General features: G+C 36.8%; 1 protein-coding gene across 1 annotated transcript in view; it reads left to right on the top strand.

The window, feature by feature from the left end:
• Positions 1-22,076, top strand: part of LOC139044085 (centromere-associated protein E-like) — a 79,525-nt gene that overhangs the window by 45,063 nt on the left and 12,386 nt on the right. Inside the window, exons 25-38 of the mRNA XM_070503658.1 lie at positions 275-475; positions 2,072-2,230; positions 3,774-4,064; positions 4,183-4,341; positions 4,526-4,807; positions 5,469-5,627; positions 6,405-6,695; positions 7,317-7,475; positions 9,137-9,244; positions 12,376-12,594; positions 14,512-14,709; positions 15,612-15,815; positions 17,684-17,902; positions 20,827-21,012. Of these exons, the coding sequence (XP_070359759.1) occupies positions 275-475; positions 2,072-2,230; positions 3,774-4,064; positions 4,183-4,341; positions 4,526-4,807; positions 5,469-5,627; positions 6,405-6,695; positions 7,317-7,475; positions 9,137-9,244; positions 12,376-12,594; positions 14,512-14,709; positions 15,612-15,815; positions 17,684-17,902; positions 20,827-21,012 (2,835 nt within the window). The remainder of the gene's footprint in view (positions 1-274; positions 476-2,071; positions 2,231-3,773; positions 4,065-4,182; positions 4,342-4,525; positions 4,808-5,468; positions 5,628-6,404; positions 6,696-7,316; positions 7,476-9,136; positions 9,245-12,375; positions 12,595-14,511; positions 14,710-15,611; positions 15,816-17,683; positions 17,903-20,826; positions 21,013-22,076) is intronic.

Genomic DNA, 22,076 nt, shown 5'->3' with positions numbered 1-22,076 from the left:
CAAGAGCACGAGCTCTGGAACCAGACCACTTGGATTCAAAGTCTGATAACTTCTCTGAGTGACCTTGGGCAAGTGACCTACCCTCTCTGGGATTCAGTTTCCTTGCCTGTCAAACGGAGATAGTAATAGTGCCTACCTTGTAAGGTTATGGGGAAGATTAAATGTGTCACTGTGTGAAAATAGTGCCTGGTACATAATAAGTAATAGAAGTTTGGCTATTTTTATTATTAAAACTGTTACTAAGAAATTCTTCTCTAATGTATTAATATTTTAGATGGTTGGCATAGATAAAAAGCAGAGTTTGGAAGCCAAAAAAACCCAAGTGCTGATTGCAGATGTTGATAATGAGCTAACTGAACAACAGAGAAAGATATTTTCTTTAATACAGGAGAAAACAGCACTGCGACAAATGTTAGAGAGGGTTACTGCAGAAAAGGAGCAACTGAAGACTGACCTGAGGGACAGTATTGGAATGGTGAGATTCAGCAATGTGTTTTTGTCTTTGTATGTTTTAGATTTTTACAACTTTATTGAGGTATAATTTCCATGCAATAAATGTATCTGATGTGAGTGTCCAGTGTGATGACTTTTGACAAATGTCTCTACTTGTGTTCTCTCCACCCCAGCAAGTTCCCTCCCACCTCCACCCAGGCAATCCTGATCTCATCCTCTGCCCCACATAGTCACTGTCCTGATGTTTTCCACCTCAGCTCACTGTCTCTTCTAGAACTTCACACAAATAGAATCACACTGCATGTGCTCTTTTGTCTCACTTCTTTCTACACTCCTTTTTACTGCTTGGTAGTCTTCCAGTGTATGAATAGGCCACAATTTGTTTAGCCTTTCTCCTGTATTGATGGAAATTTGAGTTATCTCTACTATTTGGGTATTTTGAATAAAGCTGCTATAAACATTCTCATACAAATGTTTTTATGAACATATATTTTTTATTTCTCTAGAGTATGGATCTAAGTGAAATAGCTGGGTCATAGGGAGATGTATGTTTAGCTTGGTAGAATTTACTAGGCTGATTTCCAAAGTATAGTTGCACCGTTTTACATTCTCATCAGCACATTAAGAGAATTCTGATGGCTCCACATCCCCACCAACACTTCATATTATTGGTGTTTTTAATTTTAGCCATTTCTATTGGGTGTAACCTTGTTTTGATTTGCCTTTCCCTAATGACTAAAGATGTTGAGCATCTTTTTATGTGCTTATTGTGTATCTTTCTATAAACTGTTCTCTCAGTGATGTGTTGTATAGATTTCAATGTACAGATCTTGGACATATTTTGTTAATTGGTTCCTAAGTGTTTCTATTTTATTTATGCTGTTGTAATTTTTCTTAAATTTCATGTTTAATTGTTAATGTTTGCCAATATTTTCAAACCTACTTTAGTTTTTGTTTCTATATGTGGGGGCAATCTAATGTGTAATAGATTGAAATTAATATTTTCAGAAGTTTGCTATGGATCACAGTAGACCCTGACCTTTTGTGTAATTTTCCATGTTTCTTAGGATTGTCTGTTTGGTCAAAGAGCTGAATGTAAATAAGAGTACAGACAAAAGTTGTATTTTCTTCTCGGTATCTGTCTTGTAATGTTTTTTGGTCTTGATACTTGAGAATGTCACTCTTTAAGCATAATAACTAAGATTAGTCCAATTCATGCTAGCAAAGGACGGCTGCTGTTTTGAGCTTGCTCAAAATCAAAGCCATCCCAGCATATGAAAAGCCTATAACCTGCAGTCTCATCGTCTATCGATGAAAGCTTAGAAACAGTCTCTTTTGGCTTCAGGGTAGAAAACAAGCAAACCTCTTATGATGGAATACTAAATCCAGTTCTAATTCTCGTGGTAGGAATGTAAGTTGAGCAATAAAGAAACAGCATAAGAAAGCAGATTCTTGGCATTTACATGATCAAAATAGACTCACTTTCTTTTTAAGTTAGTCTTTTCCAATATAGTTTGCCATGATTTCTCCATTTTCAGGCTGAGGTAAATGCTGATTTTTACCTGATTTCCTAAATGTAAGCTAGTGTCATTTAATCTCAACTTTTTAAAAATTCTAGACCATTGAAAACCAGGAAGAATTAAGAATTCTTAGAGGTGAACTTAAAAAGCAACAAGAGATAGTTGCACAAGAAAAGAACTGTACCATAAAGAAAGAGAAAGAGCTTTCTAGGACCTGTGAGAAACTGGCAGAAGTTGAAGAAAAGCTAAAGGAAAAGGTGAATTTTTAAAGTTATCTTCCTGGCCATATTTCCTGACTAAACTTTTTTTTTTTTGGTGATAAATTTTGGTTCTAATAGACCTAAATTCCAGAAATAGAATGTACCTCCCAAATGAACAGCTCTCAATGCTAATATTTTGGACAGTTTGAACTCACACTAGGATCTTAGCTAACCTCTTTTGTGTGTATTATATTATCCTAGAGTCTTTCAATGAGAGGGGGCCTTGGTTCATCTAAACTACTCATGATGTATTCATTCATTCATCAAATATTTATTGAGCATTACCGTGGGCCAGGCACTGTTCTGGGCACTTGATATACATTAGTCAGTAAAACAAAGCTCCTGCCCTTATATAGAGCTATATTAGTCATTCTCTAAACTCTAAGATTTGTCACTATTACCATCTCTTAGATGTTTGCAAGTTCCTGAATTATTTCTTTTTTAGAAGTAAGGTGCTGTTGTAATATAATTGTGTAAGAGCTAAGACTGTTAGAACAATTGTACTGCTCTAGTAATTCTAAAATGGACCCACTGATATCTTTCTGTTTATCCTAAGAACAGTGCTACATGCATTATAAATAGCGTAGTGTTTCCATTGTGCTTCTGTGGAATGTTTTTTTCCTAATATATGTTCTCTTAATTCTCATCCCTTTCACTATAACCTAATTGAATTTACTAAAACCTCCTATTTCATACTCCTCCCAAAGAGGTGATATCAATAGGCTTATGTAAAAGTTAATGCCTCAGTGTTTGTGTGGGCCATCCCCTAAAGACCTTATTGGAACTAAAAATAAATTATCCAAAAAGGTTTTAAGAGATGAGGAATTACAGTTTATTTGCCAGGTACATCTATATATTTAGTCAGTCTCTTTTCTTTTTAAATTTTTCGCATTTTTACTTTGCCTCCTTGATTAACCAAGTGACACTATGTTAGTTTCTTAGGACTTCTGTGTCAAATTATCATAAACTTGCTGGCATAAAAACAATGGAAATTTATTCTGTCACATTTCTAGATTCTCGAATTCCAAAATCATGGTGTCGGAGGACCATGCTTCTTCTGAAGGCTCTAGAGAAGAGTCCTTCCTTGCCTTGTGCTATCCGTGGCTCCCGCTGTCCTCGATAGTCCTTGTTCTGTAGCTGCATCACTTCAATCTCTGTCTCCATCTTCACAGGATCTTCTCTGTGTCTCTGTGCGTCCTTTCCCGTCTCTTATGAGGACATTCTCATTGGATTTAGGGCCCAACCCTAGTCCAGTAGGGTATCTTCTCAATCCTTAACTAATTACATCTGCAAAAACCCTCTTTCCAAATCGGATCACATTGAGGTTCTGGGTAGACTTGAATTTTGGGTGGGACCCTCTTCAGCCCAGTACAGACACTATGCCTAGAAGCTGCTTTACTTTCAGTGCTGCTTGTCTGTTTCCACTAGGGTAGTGTGCAGGGCTGTGATAATGATTCTCTCAGTTTGGCAAAGTACATTTTACATAAGAATTTTAAGATAATATGGCAAAATGGTAATAATAAAAACTTTATTTCTTAAGAGCCAACAACTCCAAGAAAAACAGCAACAACTTCTTAGTGTACAAGAAGAGATGAGTAAGATGCAGGAAAAGATGAATGACGTGGAGAATATAAAGAATGAATTAAGGAACCGAGAATTAACGTTGGAACGTATGAAAATGGAGAGGCTAGAGTTGGCTCAGAAACTCCGTGAAAATTATGAGGACATAAAATCCATAACCAAAGAAAGAAATGATCTACAGAAATTACAAGAGTCCTTTGAAGTAGAGAGAGAGAAACTTAAAGAATACATAAGAAGAATTGAAGTTAAGGTCAGTTAGACCCTTTTCTTCATCTGTTGTGTTTCCTTAAAACTGAGCCAATTGGGAAGGGGGGCAGTGTTGAGATGATGTTGTTAAAATATTCTTTAAACTTCACATGCTAATAAAGGGTCTGGAAACAAAAGAAGAACTCAAAATTGCTCACATGCATCTGAAAGAACACCAAGAAACTATTGATAAACTCAGAGAAGTTGTTTCAGAGAAGACAGATGAAATATTAAATATGCAAATACATTTAGAAAACACAAATACTGCCTTAAAAGCACAGGTATTTTTTTAAAGTTGTTATCTGAGTAGCTGAGAGTTTGAATCAGGTCTTTTGTGTAAAGAAACAAGATATGAGTTAGCCTAAAATTGGAGACAAGTAAAGATTTGCCTATTAATTTAGAAACTATTATTTAGCTTTTTATCAAATCTATCTATATCATAATTTATTGTATGCTTATCTCAAGATCCAAGAACTTCAGGAGAAAGAACATCAACTTCTTAAGGCAAAAAATGATCTCAAGGAAAATATGCATCAAACAGAGCAATTGAAGAAGCAATTAGAGGCCCAGAATTCAACTCTGGAAACTATAGAAACAGAGAAGTTCAAATTGACTCAGAAACATCTTGAGAACCTTGAAGAAATAAAACTTGTTGCTAAGGAAAGAGATGGCCTCAGAAGAGTGGAGGAAACCCTCAGAACGGAGCGAGAGCAGCTCAGGGAAAGCCTGCGAGAGACGGAAGCTACAGTAAGCGATACTCCTTCCCTCCCTCGTGAGGAAGCGTGGGCTTTGCTGACAGCAGTGAGCCCTGCTTTCACATGATGGTGCTGCTGGTGTGAGTGAACTGATAGAAACTTTTAGGCACGTAACTTGGTATTGTTCTTGAAAATTGTAAATTCTGTAAGCAATATTTTCTTCATAGACTTTATCCTACATGTATACTTAATCAATTGTTAAGATAAAGAAATATATATATATACATACACATATATACACCACAGTGTTGTTCATTGTAGCAATTTGTAATAAAAAATGGGATACAATCTGAATGTCCATCAGAAGGAAACTGGGTAAACAAGAGCAATATGTCAGAATACTATGCAACACCTAATAAAAAAATGGAATAGATTTGACCGTCCTAATATGGAAAGCCCAGAATGACTCTTAGGAGGAAAAGCAAGCTGTAGAATAGTGCACATATAACATGTTTGCCTCTGGAAAGTGGAAGCAGGCTGTGGGAGGTGGGGACAGGGAGGAAAAGCTTATCACTTTCTAACAACAAAAATACAGAGTAAGAAGTAATAGTTTTATTATTTTTACTAAGAAAATATGTTATTTTCATTAAAAAAATACTAACATTTTAACATTAAGATATGTCACTGTTCTCAAAATTTCTCTAATGATGAAGAATCTGGAAAAACAAGAGGAACTAAGAATTGCTCACATGCATCTGAAGGAGCACCAGGAAATTATTGATAAACTCAGAGGGATTGTTTCTGAGAAGACAGATGAAATATCAAATATGCAGATGGATTTAGAAAATTCAAACACTAAATTACAAGAAAAGGTATGGGGGGAGGGGAGGGTTATTTGATTGGCTGTCTGACTTATTTGTGCCTATAATCCTCTGGGGATATGAAATAGTTTAGCCACATTGGAAGACACGTTGGCAGTGTTTACTGACACTGAACATGTACATGCCTGTGGCCCAGCGATTATAGGTATGTACCTGAGAGAAAAGAACGCATACTTCCACATAAAGATATGTACAAGAATGTTCATAGCAGCTCTAATCATAATAGTGAAAAACTGAAAACAACTCAGATGCCTTTCACTGGGAGAATGGATTTACACCTTGTGGTTTATAAGTTCAAAAATAGGCAAAGTCACCTAAGATGACCAAGGTCATGATAGTGGTTGGCTGTAGTAAGGGGGCACACAGGAACTTTTTGGGGTGCTAGAAATGTTCTATATTTTAATCTGGGTTGTTATTACATAGATGTAAACATATGTCAAGAATAATTGAGCTATACACTTAAGATTAGTGCACTTATGTGTATATGTACATGAGTGCATCTATATACATGTGTATATATGCACAAGTATATATATGTATATATATGTACACTTGTGTGTATATGTACATATGTACACACTTGTGTGTATATATATATACACTTACGTATATAATCTCAAAAGAAAATAACTTCTGTGTGGAATTATGCAGAATATTAATGAGTGACATTAGAAGCCTATTGTCTTAATCAATTTAGAAACTATTCTTTATACTTGTCTTAAAAACCATCTGTATCCTGACATGTTATTTTATGATTATCTTGATAAGATCCAAGAACTTAAGGCAAATGAACATCAGCTTTTTAAGTTAAAAGAAGATGTCAGTGAGACACAGAAAAAAATGTCCGAGATAGAGCGATTGAAGAAACAATTCAAGGCCCAAAGTTTAACTCTGGATAAAATAGAAACGGAAAACTTAAACTTGGCTCAGAAACTTCATGAAAATCTTGAAGAAATGAAATCTGTAATGAAAGAAAGAGATAATCTAAGAAAAGTGGAAGAGGCACTCAAACTGGAGAGAGACCAACTGAAGGCAAACCTACAAGAAACCATAGCTAGAGTGAGTTATACTCTTTCTTCCTGTCCAGCACACATATTTTTAATACAAGAAGCTTCCTTCTCTTTTAAATAAATGATACTGTTGGTGAAAAAGTAAATGTTAGAGCCTTTTAGGGAGACAGTTTGACAATATCTTATTAAAAATTTATCAGCATATACGTTTGTTACAGCAATTCCATTCCTAGGAATTTATCCAACCAATACATTCACACATTTGGGCAGAAATACAACAGCATTCACTGCAGCATTGTTTGTGGTAAACAAAAGCTAAAAGCAATCCAAGTGTCCGCCATAAGGCACTGGCTAAGTGGGGTTTGTCTGTGTAAGGGAACACTAAGCATAAGAATGGGACACTTTTTCTGTGACGTTGATCTAGAAGGGTGTCCAAGGGGTCTGAAAGGAGAAGAGCAAGCAGCCAGTTCAACAAGGAGCAGGACTAGGATGGGCGAGGTGAGGGACAGGGTCTGTACTCTCTATCCTTCCATACTGTTCTGATTTGGGGGTGGTGTGTTGGTGGTTTTTAACTGTGAGAATGCATTTTTTTACTTTAACTAGTTCATCATTAAGAAAAGATAATGTGCCTTTATATTATCATATTTCTCAATTTCTTCTAATAATAAAGGATCTGGAAACACAACAAGAACTGAAAATTGCTCGTATGCATTTGAAAGAACACCAGGAAACTATTGATAAATTCAGAGAGAGAGTTTCAGAAAAGACAACCCAGATTTCAAATATTCAAAAGGATTTAAATAAGGCAAAAGATGAATTACAGGAAAAGGTATTGTTGTTTTATTCTTTTGGGAGTAGTTGTGTCCAAAATTATTTGTAGACTCAGCAAGGAGATAGAAATAGATATATAGACATAGATATGTGCTTGTATGTAACAAATAGACTATTTTCCGTCCTTGAAGGAGTTCTGTTTGCATTCTAACTTGTTTTATAATTATCTCAAGATCCGAGAACTTCAGAAAAAAGAGCTTCAACTTCTTAAAGTGAAAGAAGATGTCAGTAAAACTCATTAAAAAATGAATGAAACGGAAGGATTGAAGAAGCAGTTTGAGGCCCAAAATTTATCTATGCAAAATGTGGAAATGGATAACTTACACTTGACTAAGAAACTTTATGAAAGCCTTGAAGAAATAAGAATTGTAGCTGAGGAGAGAGATGAGCTAAGGAGCATAAAAGTCTCTCAAAAATGGAAAGAGACCAATTCAGAGAAACCTTAAGAGAAATGATAGCTAGAGCGAGTTCAGAATCTACCCCTATCTAGTAACTATTTATAAGAAACAAGCTTTTTTGAAAAGGGTAGCAATGTTTTTACTTTTTTTTTCCGGGAAATTTCTACAAACGGAGGATAATGGGAAAACTATTACTATAACTTTTCACACAAACAGGCAAGTACAGTTTTAAAAGAAGCTAAAATCTATTTCAGAAAATACCATTTTAATTCTTTATTTTTAAGAAAAAATTTGTTAAATAAGCAGACTATTTTCTTTAATGAAATTTTAAAAGAGTTTTTAAACCAAGAAATAGCATTATTCTCAATGGAGAAATAGTTGAAGGATTCGATTTACAAAAGATTAAATAGCCCATCTCTCTATCTCTACCTGATAGGGTTAGACGTGGGCTCTTGTTAGTGACATTAGAAGGGAAGAAGGCAAGATGAATACAAAAAAAGAAATTGAACTGAATCCTCTAAAAAGTAATGTAAACTTCAGATCAATAAGAAAGTTTATGAAATCTATAAAAATCTTTTTCATTCTCATATTTCAATAGTGAAGAAAGAATAAAGTGGAAAACAGTATCATTTGCAATCTCAATAGAAACATCAGACACTTGGGAATCATATTTATGTGGACCCTAACTAAATTTATAAAGAGATTTAATTCATTCAACCAATAATCATTGAACAATTAGTCTTCTGGGTACTGCAGTAAATAAGATAAACAAATGGGAGAAAATGTTTTGTTTTGTACTTGTAGTCAGAAATACAAAATGTAGGCAGGGTATGAATTTTCTGGTCCAAGGTGCTGGGAAGAATATATGAATGGAGCTTGGAGCACCATGGACAGTACAGACAGTGGTGCTAGCATGTTTAGTTGACAATAATTATTCTCATGCAGAGATCTGGAAGAGTAGGAACCAGAGATAAATCTAAAACCTAATTTGCAGCTATGAAGGTTACAGGAACAGATTCTGTCTCCAAAAAATATGTGGTTCTCCCACTTTTTTCCCCAATGAGTTGAGGTTACTCACTAAAAGACTTCATGATACTATTATTCATTTTCTGACCATTTTTTACATTTTTTTGTGTTACAAGTATAATATTTGATTCCATTATTGAAATAATGTACAATGTGTAATTGAAAAAGTAAATGATTAGACATTATATATGAATGGAGTTATAGCTGAAGCCTTGTTTATTTCTTTCCATCCAAGCAGGACCAACAGAACATCAAAGAGGTATTAAAATATGAAAAAATGTTGCTATGTGATGGAAAACAGCACCTTACAGAAAGCCTGAGAGAAAAGTGCTTTAGGATAAAAGTAAGTGCCCCTGTTCAAATTACAAATAAATATTGGGGCCCTTCCAAAGGCCTGTGGAGTCACAGGCACCTCTATGGAATGAATAGATAATGCTCAGTATTCTTCTAAACTTCATAATCTAGTACAGATATGTGTGTGCATACATGCATACATACACAAACAAAACAGTGGGGTTTGGGGCCGGCCCTGGGGCCAAGTGGTTAAGTTTGTGCTCCCGCTTCGGCAGCCCAGGGTTTCCCCAGTTCAGATCCTGGGCACAGACATGGCACCGCTTGTCAGGCCACGCTGAGGCAGCATCCCACATAGCAAAACCAGAGGCACTCACAACTAGAATATACAATTATGTACTGGGGAGGCTTTGGGGAGAAGAAGAAAAAAGATTGGCAACAGATGTTAGCTCAGGTGCCAATCTTTGAAAAAAAACAGTAGGGTTTATGACTTTGAGGCTTCACTGGAAAGGTGGTATTTCAGCAGATACCTGAAAGGAGTCAATGGTTGAGACATACAGGTATCTGGTGGAGAGCAGAACAGGCAGGGAGAACAGCAAGGACAGAGCTCCTGAAGCAGAAGCTGCCTAGTGGGCTCCAGCAACATCAACAAGGGGGAAAGCTAATGAGAAACGAGGTCAGAGTTAACAGGAGGAAGCAGGCTGTGGGGCTTTTAAAAGACTTTGGGTTTTACTCTGAACGAGATGTGGATCCACTGGAGAGTTTTGACCACAAGAGAGACATGGTCTGACTTACATTTTAAAGGGATAGCTCTGATTGTTGTGTTGAAAATTAAGTGATAGCAGGAAGACTATTTGAAAGACTAATTTCAGTAATCATGCGAAGATGGTGATGGCTTGGCCCAGAGAGGTAGTAGTGGAAGCAGTGAGAAGTGTGTGGATTCTGAACATGTAGTGAGGGTAAAGCCAACAGGATTTACTGTCACCCCTATTAGAACACAAGATCCCTAAAGACTTCTGTGTGTTTATGGCTGCATCACTTAGCACAGTCCTGACAGAAGTCAGCCTTCAATATGTATTTATTAAAAGTACAAATGAATGACTAGACAGTGCTGCTCCAACCATAAGGTGATTCCTCCTAAGACCAAAGGCAAGAATCCCCTCTCCAACATCCCAGATTAATGAACATCTATCTAGGTTTTCCTTAAATTATTAAAAGGAGAGCTCATTATTGTCAGAAGCCCCTTACTCTATTGTTTAGCACCCTGAACTAAATATGTTAATACCCGATTGAATGTAAAGTGTTCTTCCACCTGTGCCCTGACCAGCTTGTCACCTGTCTGGTCTCTAGAAAGTTGAGCTGCTGGGCCTAGGCCTAATGGGTGTCTGCCATACATAAGGCACTAGACTGGGTGCTTTACCTCATGAGACAGAGTTTATTGTTCCATTTATAAACAAAGAAATTGAGGCCCAGGAGGAAGTTCAGTCATTGCCCAAGGTCACACAGCTGGTAAATTGGTAAAATTAGGATTTGAAACCAAGTCTAAGTTTAAAACTTGGGTATAGAAGCATTTCTACAAATATAATTTTATTTCCTTTAATTTATAGTGTCTATATGTATTTTATAGGTTATATATAATCTAACATTTTACTTAATTCCCTAGAAAACTTTGTGGAAATTATTGTAGTCTTCATTTTGTAGTTGGGAGAATGGCTCAAGGATTTCCCCAGTCAGGAAGTGACAGGGCTAGAACCTGAACTCTAACTCTGATAAAAGGTGAGAAATCTCAGATTCTAGGCAGATAATAGAACGTAGGTCATGTGATTTGTTGTCACTCGTTTTGATGCTGGCTCAGTGAGCTGAGGAGTCGAAAGAAACATTTCTTGGACTCTCAAGGTCTGGCAGTAGTGCTCTTTTATTCAGGAAGTAGCATGGAGTAGCATGGGGACAGGACCTATGGGCAGTGAAGAGCTGCAAACATGGGTTGAGGGTAGGGCTAAATTTATAAGGCATAAGTATGTGAGTTGCTTCTTTACAAGACAAAGGAAAAATTAGGTAAAAAAAGTATCAGTGCAGGTGGAGTCTGGTTATCAGGTGGTCTTATAACTTTGGGTAAGAATCAGATTGAATGAGGTCAGGATGTCCCATGCTTCTGTGAGGATGATATAGATTGGTATGTAGGCCAGGAAGCCTTGGGCTTTTCTCCCTGAGGCATCCTTGATCCTCATCAGTTTTATCTGCTCACTCACACCACCTATTGTCAACAGAAGCTAGCATTCAGCCTTGAGCTACAATACATACTAGATTGAATTCATGCAAATTTCTCTTCCAACTTTGTAAATGTTCATTCAAATCATGGATGTTTGGAAGACTAAAAGAAAATGTATCAAAATGATAACAATGGTTGTTTCTGGTTTTCTTTGTTATAGCTGTTTTATAGAGGATTAGAATTGGCCACCCCAAGATATATCTCTTTGGCATGAAGATTATTTTGGGCTGGTTACTTTCAAAAACTGCAGACATGAGAGAAACTCTGAAAAGTAGAAGTTACCCTTTGTAAGAGACATTTCCATTTGTAAGGGAAATCTCCATCTGTAAAGATGTCTCCCTCTCTGTACCAGGAAGAAGGGGGATGACCTTACCTCTAGAAACTCTTATCAATGCGGAAGGCAAGGACTTAAATCTGCATAATAACCTTACTCTTGTTTACTGTACTTGTCTGGTAACCTCCCATACTGACTCCCCCTACCCACAACATCCTCCTTTGTCTTTAGCTGAAGATGATATTTAAGGTGAGAGCTTCCGCCATTTTGGTGAGTTGCTCAGTTTTCCTGGGTCTCTCCCATGTATACATGTTATAAAGCTTTGTTTAATTTTCTCCTGTTATTCTGTCTCATGTGAATTTAATTCGCTGTCCAGCCAGAAGGACCTAGAGCGTGTAGAGGAAATATCTTCCTCCCCTACAGTTTAAACTTCTTAAATTTCCACAATGATTATAATTATTTCTATAATCCAAAATCGACAATAACATTTTCTTTTTGTTTTTTATACACAAAAGTCTCAATTTATTTCTGCCCTATAGAAAGTGTTAAAGCATAAATTTTGTTACAATTCCAGAGCTAGGACTACTTATTGTTAAAGTAGAATGAATTATTAAATTGAATGAATTCTCACTGCCTTTAGGAGCTTCTGAAGAGATACACAGAGATGGATAGTCATTATGAGTGCTTAAATGGACTCTGCCTTGACTTGGAGAGGGAAATTGAAACCCAAAGAGAGCTTTCAATTAGAGTAAAAGCAAACCTCTCACTTCCACATCCACAAACCAGACAGATTCAGAAACTTCTCACTGTCAACCAGAGATGTTCCATGGAGTTCCACAGAGTCATGAAGAAACTCAAGGTACCACCTGTTTTAGTAATATCTTTGTAAATATTGCCATTAATTTCAGTTACAAACCAGTATATTTAAGTCCTGCTTTGGGAGTTGGTGTATTTGCTAATTAGTACATTTGCTACTGAATTAAAGATGGCATGGGTCTGAGAATAGCATGTGCAGGATCCTCAGTGCATCTAGGACCTGCTCATTCAACAAAACCTGAGCTCTGCCTTTGGCCTTAACAATGTGTCAGGGTGCTGGGGAGACAGAGATGAGCAACCGCTAAATCTCTCCTAGTCCAGTGGGTGAGGCAGACATTTGAACAGGTGAGAAGTGCAGTAGTGGACAATGTCCTGGAGAACAAGTTGAAGACAAGACTGGACTGGAAGCTGGGCTCAAGCAGTAAAGCTTAGAGTTCATTTTAGAGATGAGGAGGGGTCACTGGACAGTTATTTTAAGTGGTGGCAGTAATGTGATCGGGTTGCCATTGTAGAGACTTCACTACAGACAAAGAAGAAATGAGTCTGCAGGGGATGATAAGCCTGGTGGCAGAGAGAAGAGACAAGAGGCAGTTACAATTGTCCTGATGAGATGTGATGGGTGACAGTACTATGGGGGAAGGATTCATAGGGATGGAAAGGATGAAAGAAGTTAAAGAAATATTTGGCAGTTTACAATAGTAGGTCCATGTGCTTGACAGTGGAGGGAGGGGAGGGAAGTTCAGACTGAGCCCCAGGATTTGGGCTTAGCCGGGTTTGTGGATAGTGGTGCCATTAACTGATAGAAAGAAAAAACGAAAGGGAGAAGGCAGGTGAGGCAGGAGGAGAGATCTGGTGTTTAATTTGAGATGTTTTGAGATAGAAATACCTATAATGGAACATCCAGGAAGAGAAACCAAGTAGGCTTTTAGTTGTGAATCTGAGGTTTGTCAGGAGAAAAATCAGGACCACAGATAAAGATGTGGGATCCATCAGCATTTGGTGATAGATAGTACAACAGGTGTGAATGAGGCCACCCAGAAGCATAATAGAGTGAAGATAAAAGAGAACTCTGGAAAAGATCAGTTCTCAAGAGGCAGTAGCAGAAAAGAGAGCAACACATGAGTTTGAGGTTGGAAAAGTCAGAGAGATAAGAGAGAACTGAGCAAAAGTGCCATTGGTCAAGTCAGTGGAGGAGAGTGTGTCAAAGATGAAGTGGTCAAGAGTGGCAGATGCTTCAGACAGCCAGAACATGAATGAAGAGATCCCCTCAATTGTTGACAATAGAGCTTACTGGTGACCTTTGTCAGAGCAGTTTTAGTTGAGTGGTTAGGAAAGAGGCCAGATTGTAAATTGTTAAGGAATGGTGGAAGTTGAGGAAGTAGGAAGCGGTATCTTCCCTACCTAGGTAGATTGCCCCTCAGGCTCTAATAGTCTTCAAAAGCCTAACAATCAGATATCCAGAACTTATTCATGAGGTCCATAGAACCAGGGCATTCAAATTCTTGTCCCCTTTAAGCCACACTTGACAGGTAAGTCCTGAGGCAGGGCACACTCACGTTGGCCACCCAGCTGACATAGGCAGGAGAGGATGTTGAAATGAATCTCACTGGGAAAACTGCGTGATATAATTAACCAAAAGGAGGCAATAGAAAAAGGTGGGTTTATAGGGAAAGGCATCATGTTACATTGTAAACATATTGAATCTGAGGTAACTGTAGGACATCCCTGAGGTAGCTCCAGAAGGAAGTCAGAAATAAGAAACTAGAGGTCTGGAAGTCACTCTCCGAAGACGCTGAGAGTAGAAACGGGAATAGAGAGAGGTTCTTCCCTTCTTCCTCACTCCTCAGAGGATAGAGACAAACAAGACAAGCCGCCCCACCTCTTAGTCTTGAGAGTTTAGAACTTCCTCTAAACGTGATAAAAGTTTCATTTCCCAATTTGTTTCATGTTTTCCTGCAAGTATGTGTTAAGCTATGTTACAAAGATAAAGGAAGAACAACATGAATCCATCAGTAAACTTGAAATGGTTTTTATTGATGAAGTGGAAAAGCAAAATGAACTGCTAAGTAAAATGCAGCATCTTCAACAAGATGATGATGTACCATCCAGAGAATTAGGGGACCTCCAGTTGAGCCAGAAAATGGATCTACATATTGAGGTATGATTTATTTAAAATGGATTTAATTAGATTTTAAGTCTTTTTATCAAATAGAAAGGTACCTCTTCATGTGCTTAGAGTCATTTTCATTTATGAAATTAAAAACAGCTTGCAGAGGGGCCAGCCTGGTGGCGTAGCAAGTGGGTTCCTGTGCTCTGCTTTGGCAGCCTGGGGTTCGCTGATTCAGATCCTAGGCGTGGACCTGGCACTGCTCGTCAGGCCATGCTGTGGCAGTGTCCCACAGAGAAGAACCAGAAGGACCTAGAACTAGGATATACAACTATGTACTACTGGGGCTTTGGGGAGAAAAAAATAGGTTGCAGGATGACAGCTGGCCAGATGTAAAGAGTGCCAAGTCATAGACTAGCCTCCTTTCAGAACTACACAGATATAGAAAAGTAGACTTAATATCAGCAAGTAGGATTTCTTGGAAGGCCAGAATAAGTTTCCAAATGCCTTCTAAAACTTCCTAGATCTGTGACTGGGAGTCACAGACATTTGTATTGTAGCAACCCCACATGGAGTGTCCTGCTCTCACCCAGCAGTGTGAGGCCCCTGCAGTTCCCAGTATGCATGCAAGGCCTGCTGTATGCACAGAAAAGCTGCATCCAGAAGCACTTCAGACACTGTCACAGATTCATAGTTTCGAACAGGTTTTAAAAATGCCAAAAGGCAGAATTTGTAGATGTGCCTCTGTTACATAGCCTATACTGCCAAAATTTTATTATTTAAATTAGAATTATATTTCTAATATAATGAGGATAAATTAGAATTATGTTTACTTCAAAATATTAGAAGTGAAAGTTCAGTAAGGTTATTTTCCCCTTTTTATGATATTTGTCTGATATTTAGATAAAAACTTTCCTAAGATTCAGGAGATTCAATGCTTATTTTTCACACAGGAAATTCTCAAAGATTTTTCGGAATGTGACTTCCACAGCGTAAAGATGGAATTTCAACAAGTACTGAGTAATAGGAAAGAAATGACCCAGTTTTTGGAAGAGTGGTTGAATACTCATTTTGATATAGAAAAGCTTAAAAATGGCATCCAGAAAGAAAATGATAGGATTTGTGAAGTGAATATCTTTTATAATAAAAAGATAATTGTAAGTAGTACTTTTTTTGTGCTCATTCTTTTTTTTTGTTTGCTTTAATTTTTCTGCCTCATTCTTAAAAAGACTTAGAGCAACTTAATTTTAAGTATATTTTCTTTCATTTATTTGTATATGCTTCTTTATTTTTTTATTTGAAAAAGAGTGACTGTAAATGTGTTCTTCCTCTAACACATTTTGCTTCCTTAAGGTAATTAAATATATCAACTTGTAAAGAAGATAATAAAATGTTGCAGTATAACAATCCATTTCCACTGGTGAAACCTCAAATCTTGCCATTTTCCTCTGTCCTTTCTCGCTTCCGTAGGACCTGAGCTTTTTCCCCCAAGTATCCTCAAACAAGGTGAGATGCTAGCCTGTTTCAGGGCTGTGGGCAGCACCTGTGGTCAAGCCAAAGACAGCTCTAGTCCACTAATTAGTGAGGCCTTGTGCTTCTCACCTCGGTGCTGTTGCTATCATACGTGCTGATCCTTCAACTGTGAGGTTCAAACATGTGGTTTGTATCATTGTTCCCAAGGTGACCAGCCCTTGTGGACAGATTCATATGAACCAAGATTGCTTGAGATCAGTTTTATTAATTTGTTTTACTTTCCACTGATGAGAAAATTCATTCGGCTTTCTGAAGTAATCTCTACCTCATACACCTGGTAAAATTGTCATTAATCAGAAAGTTGCTTGTTATATAGGCAGTTGGAGCAAAGGGAGCTAGATTAATATTATAGCTCCTAAGATTGGTTTTATATTTCATTTGTTTGGGTAGTTCTTTCCTGACACTTTAATTTCATCTGGAAACTATACTTAAATCACATTGAAATGTAGATAACATTTTTAAAAAAGGTTTTCCTGTGGATAGTGAATCCCATTTGTCGAATACCCCAAGCTAGCAAAACAGTAAATGAGCTTTTAAAATAAAAAAAAATGGTCCACAATCAATGAAGAAAAGCATAAAACCAGTGTTTGGGATAAGATAATTTCCATATAATTCAGTGTTTTTCTCATAATATTGAGGGCTCACTTGTGGTTAGAAAGTAGAGATTTCTGCTCTGTGGATCAGCATGGATATGTGGCTTCTTCCACCATCTGAGCATAGCAATTGATAACTTGGTGTGGTGTGGGGTCAGTAGTCCAGAACCAAGGAGAGTCCAGGGTGCCAGCAAGAACACAACTAATTTAGGATCCGCATCTCACAGAACTACCATAAAGCCACAAAGAAAGATACAGGTAAGGCCAAGAAGGCATTCATGATGAGAGCAAAAAGTACATCCCATAAGAATAGGAAGTAAAAAGATGATAGAAGCAATTTCAGAGTGAGTCAGCCTTTGATGTAACGAGGGTATGGATTGGCTGTTACTCCCTGCACGGAAATAGAAGATTTTCAGATTACGAAAAGTCAGTAAATTTTTTTCCTTATAAACACTGAGGTTTGAAATGAAAGAGGAAAATAGATTGTTATTAAGTTTACTGGGTATGCTCTGCTATTAGATGTCAGTTAATGTTTATATATGACATTATATATGTCATAACATACATAATGATTTTAACCTGACCAGTTCTTCAGATTCCTCTTCATATGTCAGTGCTGATCTAATAGAATGAGATTATCATCTTGCAAATCAATATGAATCCTCTCTAGTCCTTATTCTTCTTTTATTCTCATAATCAATATCCAGCGTCTTCTGAAATGTCAGGAACTGGTGCAAGCCACAAAGAATGTTCACATTCTTTTAAAGTACTATTCTAGAATGTTCTGAATAATGAATTTCAACATATGCCTTGTCCTAGAACTCTAGTATTTTCCATAGTGGTTTTTTTAATACGTAATTCATTTTAGAAGCTATAGTGTTGTCTTTACTACTCAATAGGCTATAATAAATGAATCAACAGAGTTTGAGGAAAGAAATGTGACCATCACCAAAGAATGGGAACATGACCTGAAATCAGTGAAAGAGAAAAATGAAAAACTGTTGAAAAACTATCAAACTTTGAAGATCTCTCGAACATCTGGTGCCCTTGTTAATCCTACTACACAAGGCGATAAGAATCTTCATGTCACATCAAGAGCTACACAACTAACCACAGAGGTATGAGATTTCTTATAAGATGTTTTTCAATTTGCAGCTTCATTGTAGAGTTAAAGATGTATCATATGTAACATTTCAGAGCAAAATCACAGTATTGAAGGTATTAGGGAACATGCATGATGGACTTGTTTTTTAAATATAGTTCTATTGGGGCGCTCACTCAACTAATTATAAAGCTACATGTTACATAAGATCTTACCTTTGAATTATAAAATAGAAGTAACTCATGCCTTAATTTGATTAATAGGTATGTATACCACTTAAGGTGTTATTACCATACATTATAAGTTTTCTAAATCATGTGACTTTCTATTAAATTATAATCTATGTCTATAGTACCAAACTAGTTTAGAGAGAAAGAGCAATTTAGCTTTTCTCTAATTATCATCAGTGTCTTTAATATTGGTTAATGTGATCAAAACAAAAATGGAAGAGGCTAAAAGTATAATAAATTTCTTATACAGATTAACCTGTGCCCAAGAATCAGTACATTATTTGAATAATCCAATAACTGTATTAACTGCCCTTACTTGGGAATCTGTACAGCAAACACGCTGTTTTATTTTGTTAGCACACACGTCTTAGTGGGGAACCCGAGTGAATTACAACTTAGCATTTTTACCAAAATAAATATTTATAATAAAACATCAACTGCCAGTTTAATAATTATTACTAGTGGAAACTAGAAGATCACTAATATAGAGTTTATTGATTTGCTGATCACTACAGACCTCAGTCAGCTGTAGAGGTAAAAATAGTGGAAATATGAAACCCATCTTCCAAAGCAATAAGATAAACAAGCACAAGGAAATCCCATTTTCAATGACCCCAGGAAATACCCCATCAGATAATAAATCGTATGTTATTAGTTTGATAATTAGGCCAAATCAGAGTAGCACAGAGCAGGTCAGTGATGTGGAGGTAGAGCAGTGGGGCAGGCAGAGAGTTGGGCAGTCCACCCAAACAAGTAGGAGAATTCAGTGCATGACAGTAGGAGCAGTCAACTCAGGGGGGAAAGATAGTCTGCTTAATGTTTGAATCAGAACAACCAACTAGCCATCTTAGAAGAATAAGTCTGGACTCCTACCTCATTCATTAAACAAAAGTAAATTCCAGGTGGACCAAAAAGAAACGTTTTCCAGGAAAACCTGCATGTGTGTATATGTGAACAGTCTTATATTATGAACAAATTAAGATATTTTTGTACTTATAAAAAACTGGAAATAACCTAAATGTTCATTAGTAGGTGACAGGTTAACTAGTTTATAGTACCTCCATGAAATAGGATATATTTACCCATGAAAACAAAAATGCGAGAGATCTATGTGTTGATAATGAAAAGATCTGGAAAATATATTATCAAGTGAAAATAAAATTTTTAATTTTTTAAAAAGCAGGAGGCCAGCCCCATGGCATAGTGGTTAAGTTTGCATGCTCTACTTCGGCGGCCCAGTTCATGGTTCAGATCCCAGGCACGGACCTACACCACTCATTGGCAGCCATGATGTGGCAGCAATCCACATATAAAATGGAGGAAGATTGACATAGATATTAGCTCAGGGCTAATCTTCCTCAAGCAAAAAAAGAGGAAGTTAGCTCAGGGCTCATCTTCCTCAGCAATAAAAACCCACAAAAAACCAGAAGTATATATTTATTGTTGTTATGTGCTGTAGAGTCAGCTCTGATTCCTGGCAACTCTATGAATGAGTGATGTCCAATATCCTGTCCTCAAGAGCCCTACTCAGCTCCTGTAGACTCACGCCTATGGCTTCCTTTCTGGAATTACGCCATCTCGTATTTCGTCTTCCTCTTTTCCTGCTGCCTTTTACTTTTCATCATGTCCCCAAGGTAGGATAGTCTCAGTTTTACAATTTTTGCCTCCAGAGATAGGTCAGGCTTAATTTGCTCTTGGACCCACTTGTTCATTTTTCTGGCAGTCCAGGGTATCGGTAGAGCTCTCCTCCAACACCATATCTCAAATGAGTCCATTTTTTCCTGTCAGCCTTCTTCACTGTCCAGCTTTCGCACCCACACATAGTAATTGGGAATGCGAGGGTGTCGATAATCTTGGCCTTGGTCTCTAATGATACTCCCTTACTGTTGATGATCTTTCCTGATTCTTCCATCGCTGCCCTTCTGAGTCACAGTCTTCTCTTGATTTCTTGGCTGCGGTCTCCATTTAAACTGATGACTGAACCAAGGGAAACAAAACCTTTAACAATTTCAGTGTCTTCATGGTCTACATTAAAGTTGTATAGTTCTTCTGTAGTCATATCTGTCTTCTTCATGTTCGAATGCAGTCCTGCTTTGGCTCTTTCTTCTTTCACGCTATTCTGTGTGAACTTTCTTCTTACACACTATTGTGTGTGTGACTTACTGTTTTTGTAAACTGTATATTCACATGCGTAGATACATATAGAAAATTTCTAGAAGGATACACTTGAAAGAGTTTAGTAGTCATCGCTTTAGAGTCAGTGGGGGTTCTGAGATGGGGGAACTTAATCTTAATTATATGCCTTTGGATTTTTCCACATACTTGTATTTTTCAGCATAAAAACTAGGTAATAAAAATAAAGGGAAAGATATGTTACATGTATTCCTCTAAAGTGTCAATTAACAAATATACTTTCTGTAAGTAGTGTTAATTTAAAATGTAAGTGCCTATTTAATATGCTTAGCACCATGCTAACTAGTAAATAAAATAAGTACTAACCTTATATAAAATCTGGGCCTCTTTTAGTCCTAAATGATCAGCTTCTAAATGAAAAAAATAATACATGTATAAATTGAGTGACATTTGGAGTCTCCATCTATCCTATGTTGATGCAATCTGAAAGATTAATACCTATATATGATCTTTGTTTCATATAAACTGTGATTCTGTCTTCAAGGCACACCTTATATATGTGTGTTTTTTTTAATAGAAGATTCAAGAGCTGGAAACTTCACTACGTGAAGCTAAAGAAACTGCCATGCAAAAGGAAGACAAGATTATAAAGATGCAGAAAGAGCTTGAGATGACTAATGATATAATAGCAAAACTTCAATCACAAGTTAATGAATCAAATAAATGCCTTGAAAAAACAAAAGAAATGATCCAAGTACTTCAGGTAACTTAAAACTCATTTTATAAATAAAGGCATAATTTTATAAATTATGCATAATAAATATAAATAAATGCATACGTTTATTTTCATGCCAAATAATGATTGTTTTCATCTTCCTGTAAAAATTATTTTTAAAAAACATAAATATTCTTGACAGTTTAAAATATATCTTATTTTTTTAATTTTTTTTAATTTTTTTACTTTTCAAAGTAAGGAAATTTTTTATTTTCACTTTAATTTCTGAATGCCAAAAATGTAGAGGATGTATGTTTGTATATCTCTAGTAGTATATTGCAACATTTTTTCATAAATATGTTTTTTTTAAATTTTTTATTATTGCAGTAACATTGGATTATAACATTATATAACTTTCAGGTGTACATCATAATATATTTCGAATTCTGTGTAGATTACATCATGTTCACCCCACAAAGACCAATTATCCATCACCACACGTGTGTCTAATCACCCCTTTTGCCCTTCCCCCTCCTCCCTTCCCTTCTGGTAACCACCAATCCAGTCTCTCTTGCTCTGTGTTTGTTTGTCATTTTTATCTTCTACTTATGAGTGAGATCATATGGTATTTGACTTTCTCCCTCTGACTTATTTCACTTAGCATAATACCCTCAAGGTCCATCTATGTTGTCACAAATGGCCAGATTTCATCATTTCTTATGGCTGAGTAGTATTCCATTGTGTATATATACCACATCTTCCATTCGTCCCTTGATGGGCACCTAGGTTGTTTACAAGCCTTGGCTATTGTGAATAATGATGTGATGAACATAGGGGTGCATATATCTTTTATGCCTTTGTGTTTTCAAGTTCTTTGGATAAATACCCAGCAATGGGATAGCTGGATCATATGGTAGATCTATTCTTAATTTTCTGAGGCGTCTCCATACTGTTTTCCATAGTGGCTTCACCACTTTGCACTCCCACCAGCAATGTTTGAGGGTTCCTTTCTTTCCACATCCTCTCCAACACTTGTTGTTTCCTGTCTTGTTAATTATAGCCATTCTGACCAGAGTGAGGTGATATCTCCTTGTAGTTTTGATTTGCATTTC

Source organism: Equus asinus, unplaced genomic scaffold (genome assembly GCF_041296235.1).
Source record: "Equus asinus isolate D_3611 breed Donkey unplaced genomic scaffold, EquAss-T2T_v2 contig_585, whole genome shotgun sequence".
Classification (NCBI taxonomy): Eukaryota; Metazoa; Chordata; class Mammalia; order Perissodactyla; family Equidae; genus Equus; species Equus asinus.
The sequence above is the reverse complement of the archived record's forward strand: the minus strand, read 5'-3'. Positions and strand labels throughout refer to the sequence as shown.